We start from the raw sequence: 24,227 nt of genomic DNA on the forward strand, positions 1-24,227 counted from the left end.
AATAAAAGTTTTGATCTGAGTTACTGGGCGGAACTCAAGAGGGAGCCTATGGGAACGGGGGACGGGTTTTGAAGGGGACAGTGGGGCGGGGGGGGGAAACATCCCAGGCTGGACGCGGTGGGCGTGGCCCCGCAGCCGGCCGCCGCGCTTGCGTGGGAGGGACGCCCACGTCACCGCGCCGCCGACGGGGGCGTCTCCCCTCGACGTGGCCGTGCGTGGTGACGTCAGAGAGACGGCGGTGCGCAGGCGCGGCGGCGGAGAAGGAGGGGGTGAGCGGGCGATTTCTTTTCATCTTCTCTCTCTCTCGCCGTCGTAAGGTGGCGATCGCGACTGGCCCGGGTCCCCTCCGAGGGTCTTGAGGCGGGGTGGGGGCAAGCGAAAAGGACTCGGTATTCCCCGGAGGGGGGGGGGTCTGCCATCGCCGACACCGTCTCTGACGACGACGGCCCCTCGGACGCAGGGAAAAACAAAATGGCGGCTTCGTCCCGCCCATCCGTTGGGGGGGTGGAGCCAAGTCCGATTGACGGCGCTGCTGGCCAATAAGACGCTCCTATTTCTTCACCCCCTCCTCTCCATTGACCGACGTCGGTCTCCTCCAATGGGAACCGGTCATCGACCGACGCCGTCCAATGAGGGGGCCCAGGCCGCGCGCGCGCCAGCCCCTCCCGGCCAATGGGGGGGGGGGAGCGCTCGCGCTTAACGGCCCGGCCGGTACCCGCCCCCGTCGCGTGACGTCTGACCAACCCCGTCCAATAGGGAGGCGCGGTGGGGGGGGGGCGTTGATGGACGCCAACCCATCCCCGGCCAATGGGCGTCGGGAGCCGGAGGTCGGGGCTGCGCCATTGGCTGGCCCCGCGGCCCCGACCGACGTGAGGCGCCGCCAATCGGCGGGGGGGGAGGGGCACGGACGCCTGGATTGACGCGGGCGTCATCCAACCGCGCGCGCCGGCGGGTGATCGACGTCTGCCCGGACCAATGGGCGCGCGGTTTCGGTGGAAATGGAGGCGGGGCGCGGCGGGCAGACCCCGCCCCCGGGCTCTGGGATGTCCCACCCATCATGGCCATTGGAGCGGGGTAACCTGGGCTTGGTGCTGGGGGACATTGGGTGGGGTAAGTCCAGGGAGGGGCAATTGGGGACTGGGGGGGCAATTGCATTGGACACAGGGGGCATTGGGGGTCAAATTGGTGGAATGGGGGGTAATTGGGGACCAGGGGGTAATTAGGTGTTAATAGAGAGGGCTAGTGGGGGAATGGAGGGTAATTGGGGACCAGGGGGTTATTAGGTGTTAATAGAGAGGGCTAGTGGTGAAATGGAGGGTAATTGGGGACCAGGGGGTTATTAGGTGTTAATAGAGAGGGCTAGTGGTGAAATGGAGGGTAATTGGGGACCAGGGGGTTATTAGGTGTTAATAGAGAGGGCTAGTGGGGGAATGGAGGGTAATTGGGGACCAGGGGGTTATTAGGTGTTAATAGAGAGGGCTAGTGGGGGAATGGAGGGTAATTGGGGACCAGGGGGTTATTAGGTGTTAATAGAGAGGGCTAGTGGGGGAATGGAGGGTAATTGGGGACCAGGGGGTTATTAGGTGTTAATAGAGAGGGTTAGTGGTGGAATGGAGGGTAATTGGGGAACAGGGGGTAATTAGGTGTTAATAGAGAGGGCTAGTGGTGAAATGGAGGGTAATTGGGGACCAGGGGGTTATTAGGTGTTAATAGAGAGGGTTAGTGGTGGAATGGAGGGTAATTGGGGACCAGGGGGTTATTAGGTGTTAATAGAGAGGGCTAGTGGTGAAATGGAGGGTAATTGGGGACCAGGGGGTTATTAGGTGTTAATAGAGAGGGCTAGTGGTGAAATGGAGGGTAATTGGGGACCATGGGGTTATTAGGTGTTACTAGAGAGGGCTAGTGGGGGAATGGAGGGTAATTGGGGACCAGGGGGTTATTAGGTGTTAATAGAGAGGGCTAGTGGTGGAATGGAGGGTAATTGGGGACCAGGGAGTTATTAGGTGTTAATAGAGAGGGCTAGTGGGGGAATGGAGGGTAATTGGGGACCAGGGGGTTATTAGGTGTTAATAGAGAGGGCTAGTGGTGGAATGGAGGGTAATTGGGGACCAGGGAGTTATTAGGTGTTAATAGAGAGGGCTAGTGGGGGAATGGAGGGTAATTGGGGACCAGGGGGTAATTAGGTGTTAATAGAGAGGGCTAGTGGTGGAATGGAGGGTAATTGGGGACCAGGGGGTTATTAGGTGTTAATAGAGAGGGCTAGTGGTGGAATGGAGGGTAATTGGGGACCAGGGGGTAATTAGGTGTTAATAGAGAGGGCTAGTGGGGGAATGGAGGGTAATTGGGGACCAGGGGGTAATTAGGTGTTAATAGAGAGGGCTAGTGGGGGAATGGAGGGTCATTGGGGACCAGGGGGTTATTAGGTGTTAATAGAGAGGGTTAGTGGTGGGATGGAGGGTAATTGGGGACCAGGGGGTTATTAGGTGTTAATAGAGAGGGTTAGTGGTGGAATGGAGGGTAATTGGGGACCAGGGGGTTATTAGGTGTTAATAGAGAGGGCTAGTGGTGAAATGGAGGGTAATTGGGGACCAGGGGGTTATTAGGTGTTAATAGAGAGGGCTAGTGGTGAAATGGAGGGTAATTGGGGACCAGGGGGTTATTAGGTGTTAATAGAGAGGGCTAGTGGTGAAATGGAGGGTAATTGGGGACCAGGGGGTTATTAGGTGTTAATAGAGAGGGCTAGTGGTGGAATGGAGGGTAATTGGGGACCAGGGAGTTATTAGGTGTTAATAGAGAGGGCTAGTGGGGGAATGGAGGGTAATTGGGGACCAGGGGGTTATTAGGTGTTAATAGAGAGGGCTAGTGGTGGAATGGAGGGTAATTGGGGACCAGGGGGTTATTAGGTGTTAATAGAGAGGGCTAGTGGGGGAATGGAGGGTAATTGGGGACCAGGGGGTTATTAGGTGTTAATAGAGAGGGCTAGTGGTGAAATGGAGGGTAATTGGGGACCAGGGGGTTATTAGGTGTTAATAGAGAGGGCTAGTGGTGAAATGGAAGGTAATTGGGGACCAGGGGGTTATTAGGTGTTAATAGAGAGGGCTAGTGGGGGAATGGAGGGTAATTGGGGACCAGGGGGTTATTAGGTGTTAATAGAGAGGGCTAGTGGGGGAATGGAGGGTAATTGGGGACCAGGGGGTTATTAGGTGTTAATAGAGAGGGCTAGTGGGGGAATGGAGGGTAATTGGGGACCAGGGGGTTATTAGGTGTTAATAGAGAGGGCTAGTGGGGGAATGGAGGGTAATTGGGGACCAGGGGGTTATTAGGTGTTAATAGAGAGGGCTAGTGGGGAATGGAGGGTAATTGGGGACCAGGGGGTTATTAGGTGTTAATAGAGAGGGCTAGTGGTGGAATTGGGGACCAGGGGGTAATTAGGTGTTAATAGAGAGGGCTAGTGGTGGGATAGAGGGTAATTGGGGACCAGGGGGTTATTAGGTGTTAATAGAGAGGGCTAGTGGTGGAATGGAGGGTAATTGGATACCAGGGGGTTATTAGGTGTTAATAGAGAGGGCTAGTGGTGGAATGGAGGGTAATTGGGGACCAGGGGGTTATTAGGTGTTAATAGAGAGGGTTAGTGGTGGAATGGAGGGTAATTGGGGACCAGGGGGTAATTAGGTGTTAATAGAGAGGGCTAGTGGTGGAATTGGGGATAATTGGGGACCAGAGGTTTATTAGGTGTTAATAGAGAGGGTTAGTGGTGGGATGGAGGGTAATTGGGGACCAGGGGGTTAATAGGTGTTAATTGTGAGGGCTAGTGGTGGGATGGAGGGTAATTGGGGACCAGGGGGTTAATAGGTGTTAATAGAGAGGGCTAGTGGTGGAATGGAGGGTAATTGGGGACCAGGGGGTAATTAGGTGTTAATAGAGAGGGTTAGTGGTGGAATGGAGGGTAATTGGGGACCAGCGGGTAATTAGGTATTAAATGAGAGGGCTAGTGGTGGAATGGGGGGGTAATTGGGGACCAGGGGGTTATTAGGTGTTAAATGAGAGGGCTAGTGGTGGAATGGAGGGTAATTGGGGACCGGGGGGTTATTAGGTGTTAATAGAGAGGGCTAGTGGTGGAATGGAGGGTAATTGGGGACCAGGGTGTTATTAGGTGTTAATAGAGAGGGCTGGTGGTGGAATGGAGGGTAATTGTGGACCAGGGGGTAATTAGGTGTTAATAGAGAGGGCTGGTGGTGTAATGGAGGGTAATTGGGGATGGGGGGGTTATTAGGTGTTAATAGAGAGGGTTAGTGGTGGAATGGAGGGTAATTGGGGACCGGGGGGTTATTAGGTGTTAATAGAGAGGGCTAGTGGTGGAATGGAGGGTAATTGGGGACCAGGGGGTTATTATGTGTTAAATGAGAGGGTTAGTGGTGGAATGGAGGGTAATTGGGGACCAGGGGGTTATTATGCGTTAATAGAGAGGGCTAGTGGGGGAATAGAGGGGTAATTGGGGACCAGGGGGTTATTAGGTGTTAAATGAGAGGGTTAGTGGTGGAATGGAGGGTAATTGGGGACCAGGGGGTTATTAGGTGTTAATAGAGAGGGCTAGTGGTGGAATGAAGGGTAATTGGGGACCAGGGGGTTATTAGGTGTTAAATGAGAGGGTTAGTGGTGGGATGGAGGGTAATTGGGGACCAGGGGGTTATTAGGTGTTAATAGAGAGGGCTAGTGGTGGAATGAAGGGTGATTGGGGACCAGGGGGTTATTTTGTGTGTTAAATGAGAGGGCTAGTGGTGAAATGGAGGGTAATTGGGGACCAGGGGGTTATTAGGTGTTAAATGAGAGGGCTAGTGGTGGAATGGAGGGTAATTGGGGACCAGGGGGTAATTAGGTGTTAATAGAGAGGGCTAGTGGTGGAATGGAGGGTAATTGGGGACCTAGGGGTTAATTGGAGGGTAATTAGTTGTTAATAGAGAGGGCTAGTGGTGGAATGGAGGGTAATTGGGGACCAGGGGGTTATTAGGTGTTAATTGTGAAGGCGAGTGGTGGAATGGAGGGTAATTGGTGACCAGGGGTTTATTAGGTGTTAAATGAGAGGGTTAGTGGTGGAATGGAGGGTAATTGGGGACCAGGGGGTTATTATGCGTTAATAGAGAGAGCTAGAGAGTGGTGGAATGGAGGGTAATTGGTGACCAGGGGTTTATTAGGTGTTAAATGAGAGGGTTAGTGGTGGGATGGAGGGTAATTGGATACCAGGGGGTAATTATGCGTTAATATAGAGGGCTAGTGGTGGAATGGAGGGTAATTGGGGACCAGGGGGTTATTCGGTGTTAAATGAGAGGGCTAGTGGTGGAATGGAGGGTAATTGGGGACCAGGGGGTTATTCGGTGTTAAATGAGAGGGCTCGTGATGGAATGGAGGGGTAATTGTGGGCAGGGGTGATGCGGGTTTAATTAAGAGGGATGGTGGTGAAATAGAGGGGTAATTGGGGACGAGGTGTGATGATGACGGGTTAATTGCAATGGCCAGTGGGGGAATGGGTGATATGGAGGGGAGAATGGGAAGCCATGGGCATTGGGAGGAACAGGGGGTCTGGGATCAAATTGGGGTGGACGAGGGTTATAGGGGGAGGATTGGGGGATAGAGGTGGTAATTCATAGAACCATAGACATCACAGGGTCTGTACAGTGTGGGAGCAGTCCAGTTGGTACACTGAATCTCCGAACAGCATCCCACCCAGACCCACACACCCTTCCCTATCCCTGATACCCCCACATTTCTCACGGCCAATCCCACCCTAACCTGCACATCCCTGGGCACTACGGGGACAATTTAGCACGGCCAATCCCACCCTAACCTGCATATCCCTGGGCACTACGGGGACAATTTAGCACGGCCAATCCCACCCTAACCTGCACATCCCTGGGCACTACGGGGACAATTTAGCACGGCCAATCCCACCCTAACCTGCACATCCCTGGGTACTACGGGGCAATTTAGCACGGCCAATCCACCCTAACCTGCACATCCCTGGGCACTACGGGGACAATTTAGCACGGCCAATCCCACCCTAACCTGCACATCCCTGGGTACTACGGGGCAATTTAGCACGGCCAATCCACCCTAACCTGCACATCCCTGGGCACTATGGGGACAATTTAGCACGGCCAATCCCACCCTAACCTGTACATCCCTGGGCACTACGGGGACAATTTAGCACGGCCAATCCCACCCTAACCTGCACATCCCTGGGTACTACGGGACAATTTAGCACGGCCAATCCACCCGAACCTGTACATCCCTGGGCACTACGGGGACAATTTAGCACGGCCAATCCCACCCTAACCCGCACATCCTTGGGCACTACGGGGACAATTTAGCACGGCCAATCCCACCCTAACCTGTACATCCCTGGGCACTACGAGGACAATTTAGCACGGCCAATCCACCCGAACCTGTACATCCCTGGGCACTACGGGGACAATTTAGCACGGCCAATCCCACCCTAACCCGCACATCCCTGGGCACTACGGGGACAATTTAGCACGGCCAATCCCACCCTAACCTGAACATCCCTGGGCACTACGGGGACAATTTAGCACGGCCAATCCCACCCTAACCTGTACATCCCTGGGCACTACGGGGACAATTTAGCACGGCCAATCCCACCCTAACCTGCACATCCCTGGGCACTACGGGACAATTTAGCACGGCCAATCCACCCGAACCTGTACATCCCTGGGCACTACGGGGACAATTTAGCACGGCCAATCCCACCCTAACCCGCACATCCCTGGGCACTACGGGGACAATTTAGCACGGCCAATCCCACCCTAACCTGTACATCCCTGGGCACTACGGGGACAATTTAGCACGGCCAATCCCACCCTAACCTGTACATCCCTGGGCACTACGGGGACAATTTAGCACGGCCACTGAGAGACAGTCACCTGAGGGTGGGCTTGAACCCAGACCCCTGCCCTCATGAGGCATCAGTGCCAACCACCGTCCTGCCCCGAATTGGTATTTGGTGGGGTGGTGTGATGGTGGTGAGGGTTAGGAAAGCAAGGTCACCCTTGAGTGTGGTCTGTTTTTGCGATAATTTATACCTGAGTGTACCAATGAGTGTATTATTACAGTCGTTCACATAAGAGAGGACTAATGTGAATGTTTAATTGCAGTGATTTAAGCCAGGGTATGATGTGTGTGTTCAATGGTAATGATTTCTGCAAGAGACCAGAACATGTTGTGTTTTATTGCAATGAATTGGATTTGAGAGCCGCAGTGCGTGTGTCTTATTGCAAGGATTTGGACGGGGGGTGCACTGGTCGGTTGGTTATTGGTGACCATGTGCACCAAATGAAAGGAAGGATGTGGTTGTGTGGGTGTAGGGGGGTGACACACACAGAGATAGGGAGGGGGTGTAGGGGGGTGACACACACAGAGATAGGGAGGGGGTGTAGGGGGGTGACACACACAGAGATAGGGAGGGGGTGTAGGGGGGTGGAGGGGGGTGACACACACAGAGATGTGGAGGGGGGTGACACACACAGAGATAGGGAGGGGGTGTAGGGGGCTGGAGGGGGGTGACACACACACAGAGATAGGGAGGGGGTGTAGGGGGCTGGAGGGGGGGTGACACACACAGAGATAGGGAGGGGGGTAGGGGGCTGGAGGGGGGGTGACACACACAGAGATAGGGAGGGGGTGGAGGGGGGTGACACACACAGAGATAGGGAGGGGGTGTAGGGGGCTGGAGGGGGGTGACACACACACAGAGATAGGGAGGGGGTGTAGGGGGCTGGAGGGGGGGTGACACACACAGAGATAGGGAGGGGGTGTAGGGGGCTGGAGGGGGGGTGACACACACAGAGATAGGGAGGGGGGTAGGGGGCTGGAGGGGGGGTGACACACACAGAGATAGGGAGGGGGTGTAGGGGGGTGACACACACAGAGATAGGGAGGGGGTGTAGGGGGGCTGGAGGGGGTGTAGGGGGCTGGAGGGGGGGTGACACACACAGAGATAGGGAGGGGGTGTAGGGGGGTGACACACACAGAGATAGGGAGGGGGTGTAGGGGGGTGACACACACAGAGATAGGGAGGGGGTGTAGGGGGCTGGAGGGAGGTGACACACCCAGAGATAGGGAGGGGGCTGGAGGGGGGGGTGACACACACAGAGATAGGGAGGGGGCTGGAGGGGGGGTGACACACACAGAGATAGGGAGGGGGCTGGAGGGGGGGTGACACACACAGAGATAGGGAGGGGGCTGGAGGGGGGGTGACACACACACAGATAGGGAGGGGGCTGGAGGGGGGGGTGACACACACAGAGATAGGGAAGGGGCTGGAGGGGGGGTGACACACACAGATAGGGAGGGGGCTGGAGGGGGGGGTGACACACACAGAGATAGGGAGGGGGCTGGAGGGGGGGTGACACACACAGATAGGGAGGGGGCTGGAGGGGGGGGTGACACACACAGAGATAGGGAGGGGGCTGGAGGGGGGGGTGACACACACAGAGATAGGGAGGGGGCTGGAGGGGGGGTGACACACACAGAGATAGGGAGGGGGTGTAGGGGGGTGACACACAGTGATAGGGAGGGGGTGTAGGGGGGTGACACACACAGAGATAGGGAGGGGGTGTGAGGGGCTGGAGGGGGGTGACACACACAGAGATAGGGAGGGGGTGTAGGGGGGTGACACACACAGAGATAGGGAAGGGGTGTGAGGGGCTGGAGGGGGATGACACACACAGAGATAGGGAGGGGGTGTGAGGGGCTGGAGGGGGATGACACACACAGAGATAGGGAAGGGGTGTAGGGGGGTGACACACACAGAGATAGGGAAGGGGTGTAGGGGGGTGACACACACAGAGATAGGGAGGGGGGGTGAGGGGCTGGAGGGGCGTGACACACACAGAGATAGGGAGGGGGTGTGAGGGGCTGGAGGGGGGTGACACACACAGAGATAGGGAGGGGGTGTGGGGGGGTGACACACACAGAGATAGGGAGGGGGTGTGAGGGGCTGGAGGGGGATGACACACACAGAGATAGGGAGGGGGTGTAGGGGGGTGACACACACAGAGATAGGGAGGGGGTGTAGGGGGCTGGAGGGGGGTGACACACACAGAGATAGGGAGGGGGTGTAGGGGGGTGACACACATAGAGATAGGGAGGGGGTGTAGGGGGGTGACACACACAGAGATAGGGAGGGGGTGTAGGGGGGTGACACACACAGAGATAGGGAGGGGGTGTAGGGGGCTGGAGTGGGGTGACACACACAGAGATAGGGAGGGGGTGTAGGGGGCTGGAGGGGGGTGACACACACAGAGATAGGGAGGGGGTGTAGGGGGGTGACACACACAGAGATAGGGAGGGGGTGTAGGGGGCTGGAGGGGGGTGACACACACAGAGATAGGGAGGGGGTGTAGGGGGCTGGAGGGGGTGACGCGCACAGAGATAGGGAGGGGGCTGGAGGGGGGTGACACACACAGAGATAGGGAGGGGGCTGGGGGGGGGTGACACACACAGAGATAGGGAGGGGGCTGGAGGGGTGGGGTGACACACACAGAGATAGGGAGGGGGCTGGAGGGGGGGGGTGACACACACAGAGATAGGGAGGGGGCTGGAGGGGGGGGGTGACACACACAGAGATAGGGAGGGGGCTGGAGGGGGGGGGTGACACACACAGAGATAGGGAGGGGGCTGGAGGGGGGGGGTGACACACACAGAGATAGGGAGGGGGCTGGAGGGGGGGGTGACACACACAGAGATAGGGAGGGGGCTGGAGGGGGGGTGACACACACAGAGATAGGGAGGGGGGTGACACACACAGAGATAGGGAGGGGGCTGGAGGGGGGTGACACACACAGAGATAGGGAGGGGTGTAGGGGGGTGACACACACAGAGATAGGGAGGGGATGTAGGGGGGCTGGAGGGGGTGACACACACAGAGATAGGGAGGGGGTGACACACACAGGTATAGGGAGGGGGTGTGGGGGGATTCCATGACGGGGGCGGGGTGAACATTTTTAAGGTGAGCGGGAGAGATTTTTGAAAAAGCTACGGGCTGATTTTTTACACGGGGTGGTGCGTGTGTGCAGTGAACCTTCTGAGGGGGTGGGGGATGTGGGTCCGGTTACAACGTTTAAAAGACATTTGGTTAAGGACATGGATGGGAAAGGTTTCGAGGGATATGGGTCAGGAGCCGCTTAGCTTGGGATTCGGGTTGGCACTGACCTGTTGTGTCAAAGGGGCTGTTTCTGTGCTGTAGGAGTCTGAGTCTGACTGTATACACTCACTCTCTCTCAGTCTCTCACCCTCGCTTTCTCAGTCTCTCACACTCTCTCTCTCGCTTGCTCTCTCACTCTCTCACACACCCTCAGGCTTGCTCTCTCTCACACTTGCTCTCAGGTTTGATCTCTCGCTCTCTCACGCTCTCTCTCTCTCACACTCGCTCTCATGCTCTCTCTCACACTTGCTCTCTCTCACGTGCGCTCTCAGACTCGCTCTCTCTCACGCTTGTTCTCGCTCTCATGCTTGGTCTCTCGCTCTCACGCTATCTCTTTCTCACACTCGCTGTCATGCTTGTTCTCTCACACTTGCTCTCTCTCACACTCGCTCTCACACGCTCTCTCACACTCGCTCTCATGCTTGATCTCTCGCTGTCTCTCTCACTCGCTGTCATGCTCGCTGTCTCACACTTGCTCTCTCTCACACGCGCTCTCATGCTTGATCTCTCGCTCACTCACACTTGCTCTCACACTTGCTCTCTCTCACACACGCTCTCAGGTTTGCTCGCTGTCTCACACTCGCTCTCACGCTCGCTGTCTCACACTTGCTCTCTCTCTCACGCTCGCTGTCTCACACTTGCTCGCTCTCACCCTCGCTGTCTCACACTTGCTGTCTCTCACACGCTCTCAGGTTTGCTCGCTCTCACGCTCGCTGTCTCACACTTGCTCGCTCTCACACTTGCTCTCTCTCGCACTCGCTCTCAGGTTTGTTCTCTCACACTTGCTCTCACGCTCGCTGTCTTACACTTGCTCTCTCACACACGCTCTCACGCTCGCTATCTCACACTTGCTCGCTCTCACCCTCGCTGTCTCACACTTGCTGTCTCTCACACGCTCTCAGGTTTGCTCGCTCTCACACTCGCTGTCTCACATTTGCTGTCTCTCACACACGCTCTCAGGTTTGCTCGCTCTCACACTCGCTCTCACGCTCGCTGTCTCACACTTGCTCGCTCTCACGCTCGCTATCTCACACTTGCTCGCTCTCACCCTCGCTGTCTTACACTTGCTCTCTCTCACGCTCGCTGTCTCACACTTGCTCTCTCACACACGCTCTCACGCTCGCTGTCTCACACTTGCTCGCTCTCACCCTCGCTGTCTCACACTTGCTCTCTCACACACGCTCTCAGGTTTGCTCGCTCTCACACTCGCTGTCATGCTCGCTGTCTCACACTTGCTTTCTCTCACACTCGCTCTCAGGTTTGTTCTCTCACACTTTCTCTCACACTCGCTCTCAGGTTTGTTCTCTCACACTTGCTCTCTCTCACGCTCACTCTCACACTCGCTGTCTCACACTTGCTCTCTCACACACGCTCTCACGCTCGCTGTCTCACACTTGCTCGCTCTCACCCTCGCTGTCTCACACTTGCTGTCTCTCACACGCTCTCAGGTTTGCTCGCTCTCACACTCGCTGTCTCACATTTGCTGTCTCTCACACACGCTCTCAGGTTTGCTCGCTCTCACACTCGCTCTCACGCTCGCTGTCTCACACTTGCTCGCTCTCACGCTCGCTATCTCACACTTGCTCGCTCTCACCCTCGCTGTCTCACACTTGCTCGCTCTCACACTCGCTGTCTCACACTTGCTCTCTCTCACACACGCTCTCAGGCTTGCTCTCTCACACTTGCTCTCAGGTTTGCTCTCTCTCACACTCGCTGTCATGCTCGCTGTCTCACACTTGCTCTCTCTCACACTCGCTCTCAGGTTTGTTCTCTCACACTTGCTCTCTCTCACGCTCGCTGTCTCACACTTGCTCTCTCACACACGCTCTCACGCTCGCTGTCTCACACTTGCTCGCTCTCACCCTCGCTGTCTCACACTTGCTGTCTCTCACCCTCGCTGTCTCACACTTGCTGTCTCTCACACACGCTCTCAGGTTTGCTCGCTCTCACACTCGCTGTCTCACACTTGCTGTCTCTCACACACGCTCTCAGGTTTGCTCGCTCTCACACTCGCTCTCACGCTCGCTGTCTCACACTTGCTCTCTCTCTCACACGCTCTCAGGCTTGCTCTCTCACACTTGCTCTCTCTCACACTCGCTGTCATGCTCGCTGTCTCACACTTGCTCGCTCTCACACTCGCTGTCTCACACTTGCTCTCTCACACACTCGCTCTCATGCTTGATCTCTCGCTCACACGTTCTCTATCACACTCGCTCTCATGCTCGCTGTCTCACACTTGCTCTCTCTCACACTCGCTCTCAGGTTTGTTCTCTCACACTTGCTCTCTCTCACGCTCGCTGTCTCACACTTGCTCTCTCACACACGCTCTCACGCTCGCTGTCTCACACTTGCTCGCTCTCACCCTCACTGTCTCTCTCACTCGCTGTCATGCTCGCTGTCTCACACTTGCTCTCTCTCACACGCGCTCTCATGCTTGATCTCTCGCTCACTCACACTTGCTCTCACACTTGCTCTCTCTCACACACGCTCTCAGGTTTGCTCGCTCTCACGCTCGCTGTCTCACACTCGCTCTCACGCTCGCTGTCTCACACTTGCTCTCTCTCTCACGCTCGCTGTCTCACACTTGCTCGCTCTCACCCTCGCTGTCTCACACTTGCTGTCTCTCACACGCTCTCAGGTTTGCTCGCTCTCACGCTCGCTGTCTCACACTTGCTCGCTCTCACACTCGCTGTCTCACACTTGCTCTCTCTCACACTCGCTCTCAGGTTTGTTCTCTCACACTTGCTCTCACGCTCGCTGTCTTACACTTGCTCTCTCACACACGCTCTCACGCTCGCTATCTCACACTTGCTCGCTCTCACCCTCGCTGTCTCACACTTGCTGTCTCTCACACGCTCTCAGGTTTGCTCGCTCTCACACTCGCTGTCTCACATTTGCTGTCTCTCACACACGCTCTCAGGTTTGCACGCTCTCAGGTTTGCTCGCTCTCACACTCGCTCTCACGCTCGCTGTCTCACACTTGCTCGCTCTCACGCTCGCTATCTCACACTTGCTCGCTCTCACCCTCGCTGTCTCACACTTGCTCTCTCTCACACACGCTCTCAGGCTTGCTCTCTCACACTTGCTCTCTCTCACACTCGCTCTCAGGTTTGCTCTCTCTCACACTCGCTGTCATGCTCGCTGTCTCACACTTGCTCTCTCTCACACTCGCTCTCAGGTTTGTTCTCTCACACTTGCTCTCTCTCACGCTCGCTGTCTCACACTTGCTCTCTCACACACGCTCTCACGCTCGCTGTCTCACACTTGCTGTCTCTCACACACGCTCTCAGGTTTGCTCGCTCTCACACTCGCTGTCATGCTCGCTGTCTCACACTTGCTCTCTCTCACACTCGCTCTCAGGTTTGTTCTCTCACACTTGCTCTCTCTCACACTCGCTCTCAGGTTTGTTCTCTCACACTTGCTCTCTCTCACGCTCGCTCTCACACTCGCTGTCTCACACACGCTCTCACGCTCGCTGTCTCACACTTGCTCGCTCTCACCCTCGCTGTCTCTCACACGCTCTCAGGTTTGCTCGCTCTCACACTCACTGTCTCACACTTGCTGTCTCTCCCACACGCTCTCAGGTTTGCTCGCTCTCACACTCGCTCTCACGCTCGCTGTTTCACACTTGCTCTCTCTCACGCTCGCTGTCTCACACTTGCTCTCTCTGTCACACGCTCTCAGGCTTGCTCTCTCACACTTGCTCTCTCTCACACTCGCTGTCATGCTCGCTGTCTCACACTTGCTCGCTCTCACACTCGCTGTCTCACACTTGCTCTCTCACACACTCGCTCTCATGCTTGATCTCTCGCTCTCACGTTCTCTATCACACACGCTCTCACGCTCGTTGTCTCACACTTGCTCTCTCACACTCGGTCTCAGGCTTGCTCTCTCTCACGCTCTCTCACACACTCTGGCTCTCGCACTCGCTCTCACTCTCAGAAGATGAGGTGGGAGAAAGTGAACGCTGCAGATGCTGGAGATCAGCGATGACAGTCTGGTGCTGGAAAAGCACAGCAGGTCAGGCAGCGAGCGAGGAGCTGGAGAGTCAACGTTTCTGCTGAAGGGCTTATGCTCGCAACGTCGACTCTCCTGTTGCTCGGACACTGCCTGACACTCTCGGACAGAAGGTTAGATGGGCTGACTGCCAGCACTGTACCACAGCCACACACAGACAAGTGCACACCCCCCCCCCCCACTCACCCCGGTCAGAAGGAAGGGTCTGTTTGTGTGCTGTACAACTGTGTGTCTCACGGGCAGGGAGTGTCGTGACACTCAAGGCTGTGGGCCGAATGTGAGAAGTGGAAATTCACGCGGTTTGGCGGGGAGGGGTGGGTGACACAGCCCCGAAGGGACCCATCTGGGACTCTGGTTTCAGCCAGAGAGCACTGACGGGTGCCTGAGTTCACACACCTCCTCTGGGAGGGGCAGCCCGACCAAAAAGCAACAACAAAACGTGCCTTTGTTTTGAACGGGACAGTGCGGAGGAGGTGGGGCAAGTGGGCTCCCTGGTTTGCTCAGTGAGTGGATAGGTATTTTCCTGCCTGCCTCTCCCTCGCGCCCCGGGGAGGTGGGGGGGGGGAAGGATCGTGCCAGCCCAGCTTTCCTCGTTAAGATGAGAAACATTCCCGGGCTGCGAGTGGGCTGCCAGGCTCCTTATCAATCTCCCAGGGTGGCCCAGGCCGGGCGGAGACAGCTGGACTAAACAGGCCTGGGGGTGGGGGGGGGGGGGGCGGCTGTGGGTGGGGAAGGCATTCCTGAAATGTCTGGAGCTCGCAGCTCGGAAAGGTTTTGGACAGAGGTCGGCGGGGGAAGGGGGCGGCAGGTCCAAAAACCCAGGCGCTGAGGGACAGGCCAGGCTCTCTCTCTCTCTCGCTCTCTCTCTCTCTCTCTCTCCATCCCACTCTCTCTCTCTCTCGCGCGCACACTCTCTCCCATTCGCAGACGCACTGTCTCTCTCTCCCACTCGCAGACGCGGTCTCTCCCACTCGCAGACGCGGTCTCTCCCACTCGCAGACGCGGTCTCTCTCTCCCCCTCGCAGACGCGCTGTCTCTCTCCCCCTCGCAGACGCGCTGTCTCTCTCCCCCTCGCAGACGCGCTGTCTCTCTCCCCCTCGCAGACGCGCTGTCTCTCTCCCCCCCTCGCAGACGCGCTGTCTCTCTCTCCCCCTCGCAGACGCGCTGTCTCTCTCTCCCCCTCGCAGACGCGCTGTCTCTCTCCCCCTCGCAGACGCGCTGTCTCTCTCCCCCTCGCAGACGCGCTGTCTCTCTCCCCCTCGCAGACGCGCTGTCTCTCTCCCCCTCGCAGACGCGCTGTCTCTCTCCCCCTCGCAGACGCGCTGTCTCTCTCCCCCTCGCAGACGCGCTGTCTCTCTCCCCCTCGCAGACGCGCTGTCTCTCTCCCCCTCGCAGACGCGCTGTCTCTCTCCCCCTCGCAGACGCGCTGTCTCTCTCCCCCTCGCAGACGCGCTGTCTCTCTCCCCCTCGCAGACGCGCTGTCTCTCTCCCCCTCGCAGACGCGCTGTCTCTCTCCCCCTCGCAGACGCGCTGTCTCTCTCCCCCTCGCAGACGCGCTGTCTCTCTCCCCCTCGCAGACGCGCTGTCTCTCTCCCCCTCGCAGACGCGCTGTCTCTCTCCCCCTCGCAGACGCGCTGTCTCTCTCCCCCTCGCAGACGCGCTGTCTCTCTCCCCCTCGCAGACGCGCTGTCTCTCTCCCCCTCGCAGACGCGCTGTCTCTCTCCCCCTCGCAGACGCGCTGTCTCTCTCCCCCTCGCAGACGCGCTGTCTCTCTCCCCCTCGCAGACGCGCTGTCTCTCTCCCCCTCGCAGACGCGCTGTCTCTCTCCCCCTCGCAGACGCGCTGTCTCTCTCCCCCTCGCAGACGCGCTGTCTCTCTCCCCCTCGCAGACGCGCTGTCTCTCTCCCCCTCGCAGACGCGCTGTCTCTCTCCCCCTCGCAGACGCGCTGTCTCTCTCCCCCTCGCAGACGCGCTGTCTCTCTCCCCCTCGCAGACGCGCTGTCTCTCTCCCCCTCGCAGACGCGCTGTCTCTCTCCCCCTCGCAGACGCGCTGTCTCTCTCCCCCTCGCAGACGCGCTGTCTCTCTCCCCCTCGCAGACGCGCTGTCTCTCTCCCCCTCGCAGACGCGCTGTCTCTCTCCCCCTCGCAGACGCGCTGTCTCTCTCCCCCTCGCAGACGCGCTGTCTCTCTCCCCCTCGCAGACGCGCTGTCTCTCTCCCCCTCGCAGACGCGCTGTCTCTCTCCCCCTCGCAGACGCGCTGTCTCTCTCCCCCTCGCAGACGCGCTGTCTCTCTCCCCCTCGCAGACGCGCTGTCTCTCTCCCCCTCGCAGACGCGCTGTCTCTCTCCCCCTCGCAGACGCGCTGTCTCTCTCCCCCTCGCAGACGCGCTGTCTCTCTCCCCCTCGCAGACGCGCTGTCTCTCTCCCCCTCGCAGACGCGCTGTCTCTCTCCCCCTCGCAGACGCGCTGTCTCTCTCCCCCTCGCAGACGCGCTGTCTCTCTCCCCCTCGCAGACGCGCTGTCTCTCTCCCCCTCGCAGACGCGCTGTCTCTCTCCCCCTCGCAGACGCGCTGTCTCTCTCCCCCTCGCAGACGCGCTGTCTCTCTCCCCCTCGCAGACGCGCTGTCTCTCTCCCCCTCGCAGACGCGCTGTCTCTCTCCCCCTCGCAGACGCGCTGTCTCTCTCCCCCTCGCAGACGCGCTGTCTCTCTCCCCCTCGCAGACGCGCTGTCTCTCTCCCCCTCGCAGACGCGCTGTCTCTCTCCCCCTCGCAGACGCGCTGTCTCTCTCCCCCTCGCAGACGCGCTGTCTCTCTCCCCCTCGCAGACGCGCTGTCTCTCTCCCCCTCGCAGACGCGCTGTCTCTCTCCCCCTCGCAGACGCGCTGTCTCTCTCCCCCTCGCAGACGCGCTGTCTCTCTCCCCCCTCGCAGACGCGCTGTCTCTCTCCCCCTCGCAGACGCGCTGTCTCTCTCCCCCTCGCAGACGCGCTGTCTCTCTCCCCCTCGCAGACGCGCTGTCTCTCTCCCCCTCGCAGACGCGCTGTCTCTCTCCCCCTCGCAGACGCGCTGTCTCTCTCCCCCTCGCAGACGCGCTGTCTCTCTCCCCCTCGCAGACGCGCTGTCTCTCTCCCCCTCGCAGACGCGCTGTCTCTCTCCCCCTCGCAGACGCGCTGTCTCTCTCCCCCTCGCAGACGCGCTGTCTCTCTCCCCCTCGCAGACGCGCTGTCTCTCTCCCCCTCGCAGACGCGCTGTCTCTCTCCCCCTCGCAGACGCGCTGTCTCTCTCCCCCTCGCAGACGCGCTGTCTCTCTCCCCCTCGCAGACGCGCTGTCTCTCTCCCCCTCGCAGACGCGCTGTCTCTCTCCCCCTCGCAGACGCGCTGTCTCTCTCCCCCTCGCAGACGCGCTGTCTCTCTCCCCCTCGCAGACGCGCTGTCTCTCTCCCCCTCGCAGACGCGCTGTCTCTCTCCCCCTCGTGCTGTTGGGAGGGTCAGTGCTGAGGGAGTGGGTGCTGTGGGAGGGTCAGTGCTGAGGGAGCGGGTGCTGTGGGAGGGTCAGTGCTGAGGGAGGGTCAGTGCTGAGGGAGGGTCAGTGCTGAGGGAGGGTCAGTGCGGAGGGAGGGTCAGTGCGGAGGGAGGGTCAGTGCGGAGGGAGGGTCAGTGCGGTGGGAGGGTCAGTGCTGAGGGAGTGGGTGCGGAGGGAGGGTCAGTGCGGAGGGAGGGTCAGTGCGGAGGGAGGGTCAGTGCTGTGGGAGTGGGCGCTGTGGGAGGGTCAGTGCGGAGGGAGGATCAGTGCGGAGGGAGGGTCAGTGCGGAGGGAGGGTCAGTGCGGAGGGAGGGTCAGTGCGGAGGGAGGGTCAGTGCTGAGGGAGTGGGTGCTGAGGGAGGGTCAGTGCTGAGGGAGCGTGTGCTGTGGGAGGGTCAGTGCTGTGGGAGGGTCAGTGCTGTGGGAGGGTCAGTGCTGTGGGAGGGTCAGTGCTGTGGGAGGGTCAGTGCTGAGGGAGGGTCAGTGCTGAGGGAGTGGGTGCTGAGGGAGGGTCAGTGCTGAGGGAGGGTCAGTGCTGAGGGAGTGGGTGCTGTGGGAGGGTCAGTGCTGAGGGAGGGTCAGTGCTGTGGGAGGGTCAGTGCTGTGGGAGGGTCAGTGCTGAGGGAGGGTCAGTGCTGAGGGAGTGGGTGCTGAGGGAGGGTCAGTGCTGAGGGAGGGTCAGTGCTGAGGGAGTGGGTGCTGTGGGAGGGTCAGTGCTGAGGGAGGTTCAGTGCTGTGGGAGGGTCAGTGCGGTGGGAGGGTCAGTGCGGTGGGAGGGTCAGTGCGGTGGGAGGGTCAGTGCTGAGGGAGTGGGTGCTGAGGGAGGGTCAGTGCTGAGGGAGGGTCAGTGCTGAGGGAGTGGGTGCTGTGGGAGGGTCAGTGCTGAGGGAGTGGACGCTGTGGGAGGGTCAGTGCTGAGGGAGCGGGTGCTGTGGGAGGGTCAGTGCTGAGGGAGGGTCCGTGCTGAGGGAGTGGGTGCTGAGGGAGGGTCCGTGCTGAGGGAGGGTCCGTGCTGAGGGAGTGGACACTGGGAGGTACAGTTAATAATCTCTCTCTCTCTCTCTCTTCTCCTCCCCTCAGTGTCTGTCCCTCTCCTGCAGCTTGTTGTTTTGTAGCTGATCGCAGTGTTGTCAATGATGGGTGATGACAGGCCGTTCGTGTGCAGTGCCCCAGGCTGTGGGCAGGTGAGCCTCATAAACATCCCCCAGCAGAACACAACACCACGAGAAAGATAACAATCCCCAAACACCTCCGGGCTGTCACGTACCGAATAAATCATAAACATCCTCGTACCCGTTATAAAAGTCTCTGTCTCAGCGCCTACTTCACTCACTCACCTCCTAACTCCCCCTGGCTGCCCACCCCAATCCCTTGGTGTTCGATAACATTACAGTCACTGAATCCCCCCCCCCCCCACTATCAACATCCTGGGGGTCACCGTCTCCAACAAGAGAGAGAGAGAATCTAACCATCGCCCCCTTGATGTTCAATGGTGTTACCGTCACTGAATCCCCCTTCCCCCCCCCCCCCCCACTATCAACATCCTGGGGGTTACCGTCCCCAACGAGAGAGAGAGAATCTAACCATCGTCCCCTTGATGTTCAATGGCGTTACCGTCACTGAATCCCCTTCCCCCCTACTATCAACATCCTGGGGGTTACCGTCTCCAACAAGAGAGAGAGAGAGAATCTAACCATCGTCCCCTTGATGTTCAATGGCGTTACCGTCACTGAATCCCCTTCCCCCCTACTATCAACATCCTGGGGGTTACCGTCTCCAACAAGAGAGAGAGAGAGAATCTAACCATCGCCCCCTTGATGTTCAATGGCGTTACCGTCAATGAATCCCCCTTTCCCCCCCCTACTATCAACATCCTGGGGGTTACCGTCTCCAACAAGAGAGAGAGAATCTAACCATCGTCCCCTTGATGTTCAATGGCGTTACCGTCACTGAATCCCCTTCCCCCCTACTATCAACATCCTGGGGGTTACCGTCTCCAACAAGAGAGAGAGAGAGAATCTAACCATCGTCCCCTTGATGTTCAATGGCGTTACCGTCACTGAATCCCCTTCCCCCCTACTATCAACATCCTGGGGGTTACCGTCTCCAACAAGAGAGAGAGAGAGAATCTAACCATCGCCCCCTTGATGTTCAATGGCGTTACCGTCAATGAATCCCCCTTTCCCCCCCCTACTATCAACATCCTGGGGGTTACCGTCTCCAACAAGAGAGAGAGAGAGAATCTAACCATCGTCCCCTTGATGTTCAATGGCGTTACCGTCAATGAATCCCCCTTTCCCCCCCCCACTATCAACATCCTGGGGGTTCCCATTGAGCAGAAACTGAACTGGGACCCAGTCCCGTATCAATCCTGTGGCTCCAGGAGCAGGTCAGAGGCTGGGAATCCTGCAGCGAGTAACTCCCCTCCTCCCTCCCTCCCTCCCTCCCCCCGAAACCTGTCCCAGCATCGACAAGGCACGGGTCAGGGGGGTGAGGGAACACTCACCCGGACGGGGATGGGGGGGGTGGGGGGGCGCGCTGCCTCCCACACACACTCAGGAAGCTCCACACTGTCCGGGGAGAGGGATGGGGGAGGGGAACGTAACACCACCACCCCTCAGTTCGAGTTGTTGAAGGCCAATGAGTGAGGTGAGGGAGGTTGTCACAGGGTAAGGCATCCTCGTTGATCTCTCTCTCTCTCTCTCTCTCTCTCTCTTCCGCTCATCCTCCCCCTCATCCCCCCTCTCTCTCTGTTCCCCCCTCTCTCTCTGTCCCCCCCCCGTCCCCCCTCATCCCCCCTCTCTCTCTGTCCCCCCCCCCCGTCCCCCCTCATCCCCCCTCTCTCTCTGTTCCCCCCTCTCTCTCTGTCCCCCCCCCCGTCCCCCCCCTCTCTGTCCCCCCCCTCTCTCTGTCGCCCCCCCTCTCTCTGTCCCCCCCCTCTCTCTGTCCCCCCCCCTCTCTGTCCCCCCCTCTCTCTCTCTGTCCCCCCCTCTCTCTCTCTGTCCCCCCCCTCTCTCTCTGTCTGTCCCCCCCCCTCTCCTCTCTGTCCCCCCCCTCTCTCTCTGTCCCCCCCCTCTCTCTCTGTCCCCCCCCTCTCTCTCTGTCCCCCCCTCTCTCTCTGTCCCCCCCCTCTCTCTCTGTCCCCCCCCTCTCTCTCTGTCCCCCCCCTCTCTCTCTGTCCCCCCCCTCTCTCTCTGTCCCCCCCCTCTCTCTCTGTCCCCCCCCCCTCTCTCTGTCCCCCCCCCCTCTCTCTGTCCCCCCCCCTCTCTCTGTCCCCCCCCCTCTCTCTGTCCCCCCCTCTCTCTCTCTGTCCCCCCCTCCCCTCTCTCTGTCCCCCCCCTCTCTCTGTCCCCCCCCTCTCTCTGTCCCCCCCTCTCTCTCTGTCCCCCTCTCTCTCTCTCTGTCCCCCCCTCTCTCTCTCTCTGTCCCCCCCCTCTCTCTCTCTCTGTCCCCCCCTCTCTCTCTCTGTCCCCCCCTCTCTCTCTCTGTCCCCCCCTCTCTCTCTCTGTCCCCCCCCTCTCTCTCTCTGTCCCCCCTCTCTCTCTGTCCCCCCCCCTCTCTGTCCCCCCCTCTCTCTCTCTGTCCCCCCTCTCTCTCTGTCCCCCCCCCTCTCTCTGTCCCCCCCCCTCTCTGTCCCCCCCCTCTCTCTCTGTCCCCCCCTCTCTGTCCCCCCCCTCTCTCTCTGTCCCCCCCTCTCTCTCTCTGTCCCCCCCTCTCTCTCTCTGTCCCCCCCTCTCTCTCTCTGTCCCCCCCTCTCTCTCTCTGTCCCCCCCTCTCTCTCTCTGTCCCCCCCCTCTCTCTCTCTGCCTCCCCCCCTCTCTCTCTCTGTCCCCCCTCTCTCTCTGTCCCCCCCCCCCCTCTCTGTCCCCCCCCTCTCTCTCTCTGTCCCCCCTCTCTCTCTCTGTCCCCCCTCTCTCTCTGTCCCCCCCTCTCTGTCCCCCCCCCTCTCTCTCTCTGTTCCCCCCCATCTCCTCTCTGTTCCTCCCCCCCCCCTCTCCCCCTCCCCCCCTCCCCCTCTCTCAGAGTTTCACCAATGAAGACCACCTGGCCGTGCACAAGCACAAACACGAGATGACCCTCAAGTTTGGGTCAGCCCGGGACGGAGTCATTGTCGCTGTAGGTGCTGACCGTTGTCCCAAACGTGGCTGATGAACAACAGGGGGGCGATTCCGACATCACCCCCACCCAGCAGCACAGCAACAGGAGGCCATTCAGCCCCCCCTCCCTCCCTCCTCCAGCCTGTCACACACAGGGGAACAGCAGGAGGCCATTCAGCCCTCCCTCCCTCCTCCAAGCCCTCCTCCCTCCCTCCAGCCTGTCACACACAGGGGAACAGCAGGAGGCCATTCAGCCCCCCCTCCCTCCTCCAGCCTGTCACACACAGGGGAACAGCAGGAGGCCATTCAGCCCCCCCTCCCTCCTCCAGCCTGTCACACACAGGGGAACAGCAGGAGGCCATTCAGCCCCCCCCTCCCTCCTCCTGCCTGTCACACAGGGAACAGCAGGAGGCCATTCAGCCCCTCCCTCCCTCCCTCCTCCAGCCTGTCACACAGGGAACAGCAGGAGGCCATTCAGCCCCCCCCCTCCCTCCTCCAGCCTGTCACACAGGGGAACAGCAGGAGGCCATTCAGCCCCCCCTCCCTCCTCCAGCCTGTCACACACAGGGATCAGCAGGAGGCCCATTCAGCCCCCCCTCCCTCCTCCAGCCTGTCACACACAGGGGAACAGCAGGAGGCCATTCAGCCCCCCTCCCTCCTCCAGCCTGTCACACACAGGGGAACAGCAGGAGGCCATTCAGCCCCCCTCCCTCCTCCAGCCTGTCACACACAGGGGAACAGCAGGAGGCCATTCAGACCCCCCTCCCTCCTCCAGCCTGTCACACACAGGGGAACAGCAGGAGGCCATTCAGCCCCCCTCCCTCCTCCAGCCTGTCACACACAGGGGAACAGCAGGAGGCCATTCAGCCCCCCTCCCTCCTCCAGCCTGTCACACACAGGGGAACAGCAGGAGGCCATTCAGCCCCCCCTCCCTCCTCCAGCCTGTCACACAGGGGAACAGCAGGAGGCCATTCAGCCCCCCCTCCCTCCTCCAGCCTGTCACACAGGGGAACAGCAGGAGGCCATTTAGCCCCCTCCCCTTAGTTGGGGGGATCGGGGCACGGCGAAGGGCGAGTGGGATCTCCGGGTAGGGGGAGCTGGGCGGGTGTGGGGAGGGGAGTGCGTGGCGGTGTCTGATCATGGGGCCGCAGCTGCTGACCTTCCTCTTTCTCCCCCCCTCTCTCTCTCCCCGCCTCTCTCTCTCCCTCTCTCTCTCCCCGCCTCTCTCTCCCCGCCTCTCTCTCCCGCCTCTCTCTCCCCGCCTCTCTCTCCCCGCCTCTCTCTCCTCTCCCGCCTCTCTCTCCCCGCCTCTCTCTCCCCGCCTCTCTCTCTCTCTGCCTCTCTCTCTCTCTGCCTCTCTCTCTCTCTGCCTCCTCTCTCTCTCTCCCTCTCTCTCTCTCCCTCTCTCTCTCTCCCTCTCTCTCTCTCCCTCTCTCTCTCCCCCTCTCTCTCCCCCTCTCTCTCTGCCTCTCTCTCTCTGTCTCTGTCTCTCTGCCCTCCCCGGCCCAGACCAGACCCCGACCCCCGACCCGGTTCCTGAAGAACTGCGAGGAGGTTGGCCTCTTCAACGAGCTGGCGAACCCGTTCGAGCAGGACTTCAAGAAGGCGGACGAGGAGGAGATCAGGAAGGTCAGCTGCGATGCACGCCGCGGCCGAATAGCTGGCCCTGCCTCGGGGGAGAAACGCCTCCGAGCGCAGGGGCACGCGCGCGCGCTCTCTGTAAATCGTCTTTACGCGTCAATGTCGATGAACCAGCCCCCCCCCCCCCACCCCTTGAATATTTGATACGGGCAGCCTGAACCCGAATAATTTTTAATTGTAAAGGTGGGTGTGAAGGGGGGATAATCCCAGGGGCGCGATGCAGCTGGTCGAACCGCTGCGTTTTTTGCACCAAACAATTTATTTAAACGTCGCGTTTGAAACAGGAACAGGAGGAAGCAGGCTTTGGAATAATTTAAGTTTAGAAAACTTGATCAGCCGGAGTTTAATATCGGTAAGTGTTGCGTTTTTGGGAAGTCAAACCAAGTTAGGAGTTACACGGTGAATGTTAAGGGGTCTTAAAGAGGGGCCTTAGCGCGTTGCAGCCTCCTCCCAGTCTGAGCTGGTCAATCCTCCCTCACACATCGCCCTTAATCTTCCCCCGACACCTCGGTCCCTGACTGGCCTGAGGATGTACAGGGCATGTACCTGAGTTGGGCAGTAACCTGGCAGTGAGGGGCGGGGTGGGGGGGGTGGGGGGTGGTCAGAGACTGCAGCAGGACCGAGATCAGCTGGGGAAGTGGGCCAAGAAATGGCAAACGCAGTTTAACATCGATAACTGCGAGGTCTTGTATTTTGGGAAGGCGAACCGAGGTGGGGGTTTCCTGGTGAACGGT

The 24,227-nt window shown here is 59.3% G+C and overlaps 1 protein-coding gene across 1 annotated transcript; it reads left to right on the top strand.

The window, feature by feature from the left end:
- The first annotated feature begins 229 nt into the window (after positions 1 to 229).
- LOC140466539 (cyclic AMP-dependent transcription factor ATF-2-like) lies at positions 230 to 23,637 on the top strand. Its single transcript, XM_072562012.1, has 4 exons — positions 230 to 269; positions 18,836 to 18,939; positions 21,779 to 21,871; positions 23,362 to 23,637. The coding sequence occupies exons 2-4, from the start codon at positions 18,889 to 18,891 to the stop codon at positions 23,635 to 23,637; spliced, it is 420 nt and encodes a 139-aa protein (XP_072418113.1). The 5' UTR covers positions 230 to 269; positions 18,836 to 18,888.
- The last annotated feature ends 590 nt before the right edge of the window (positions 23,638 to 24,227 follow it).

This window comes from Chiloscyllium punctatum, chromosome 43, assembly GCF_047496795.1.
Source record: "Chiloscyllium punctatum isolate Juve2018m chromosome 43, sChiPun1.3, whole genome shotgun sequence".
Taxonomy (NCBI): Eukaryota; Metazoa; Chordata; class Chondrichthyes; order Orectolobiformes; family Hemiscylliidae; genus Chiloscyllium; species Chiloscyllium punctatum.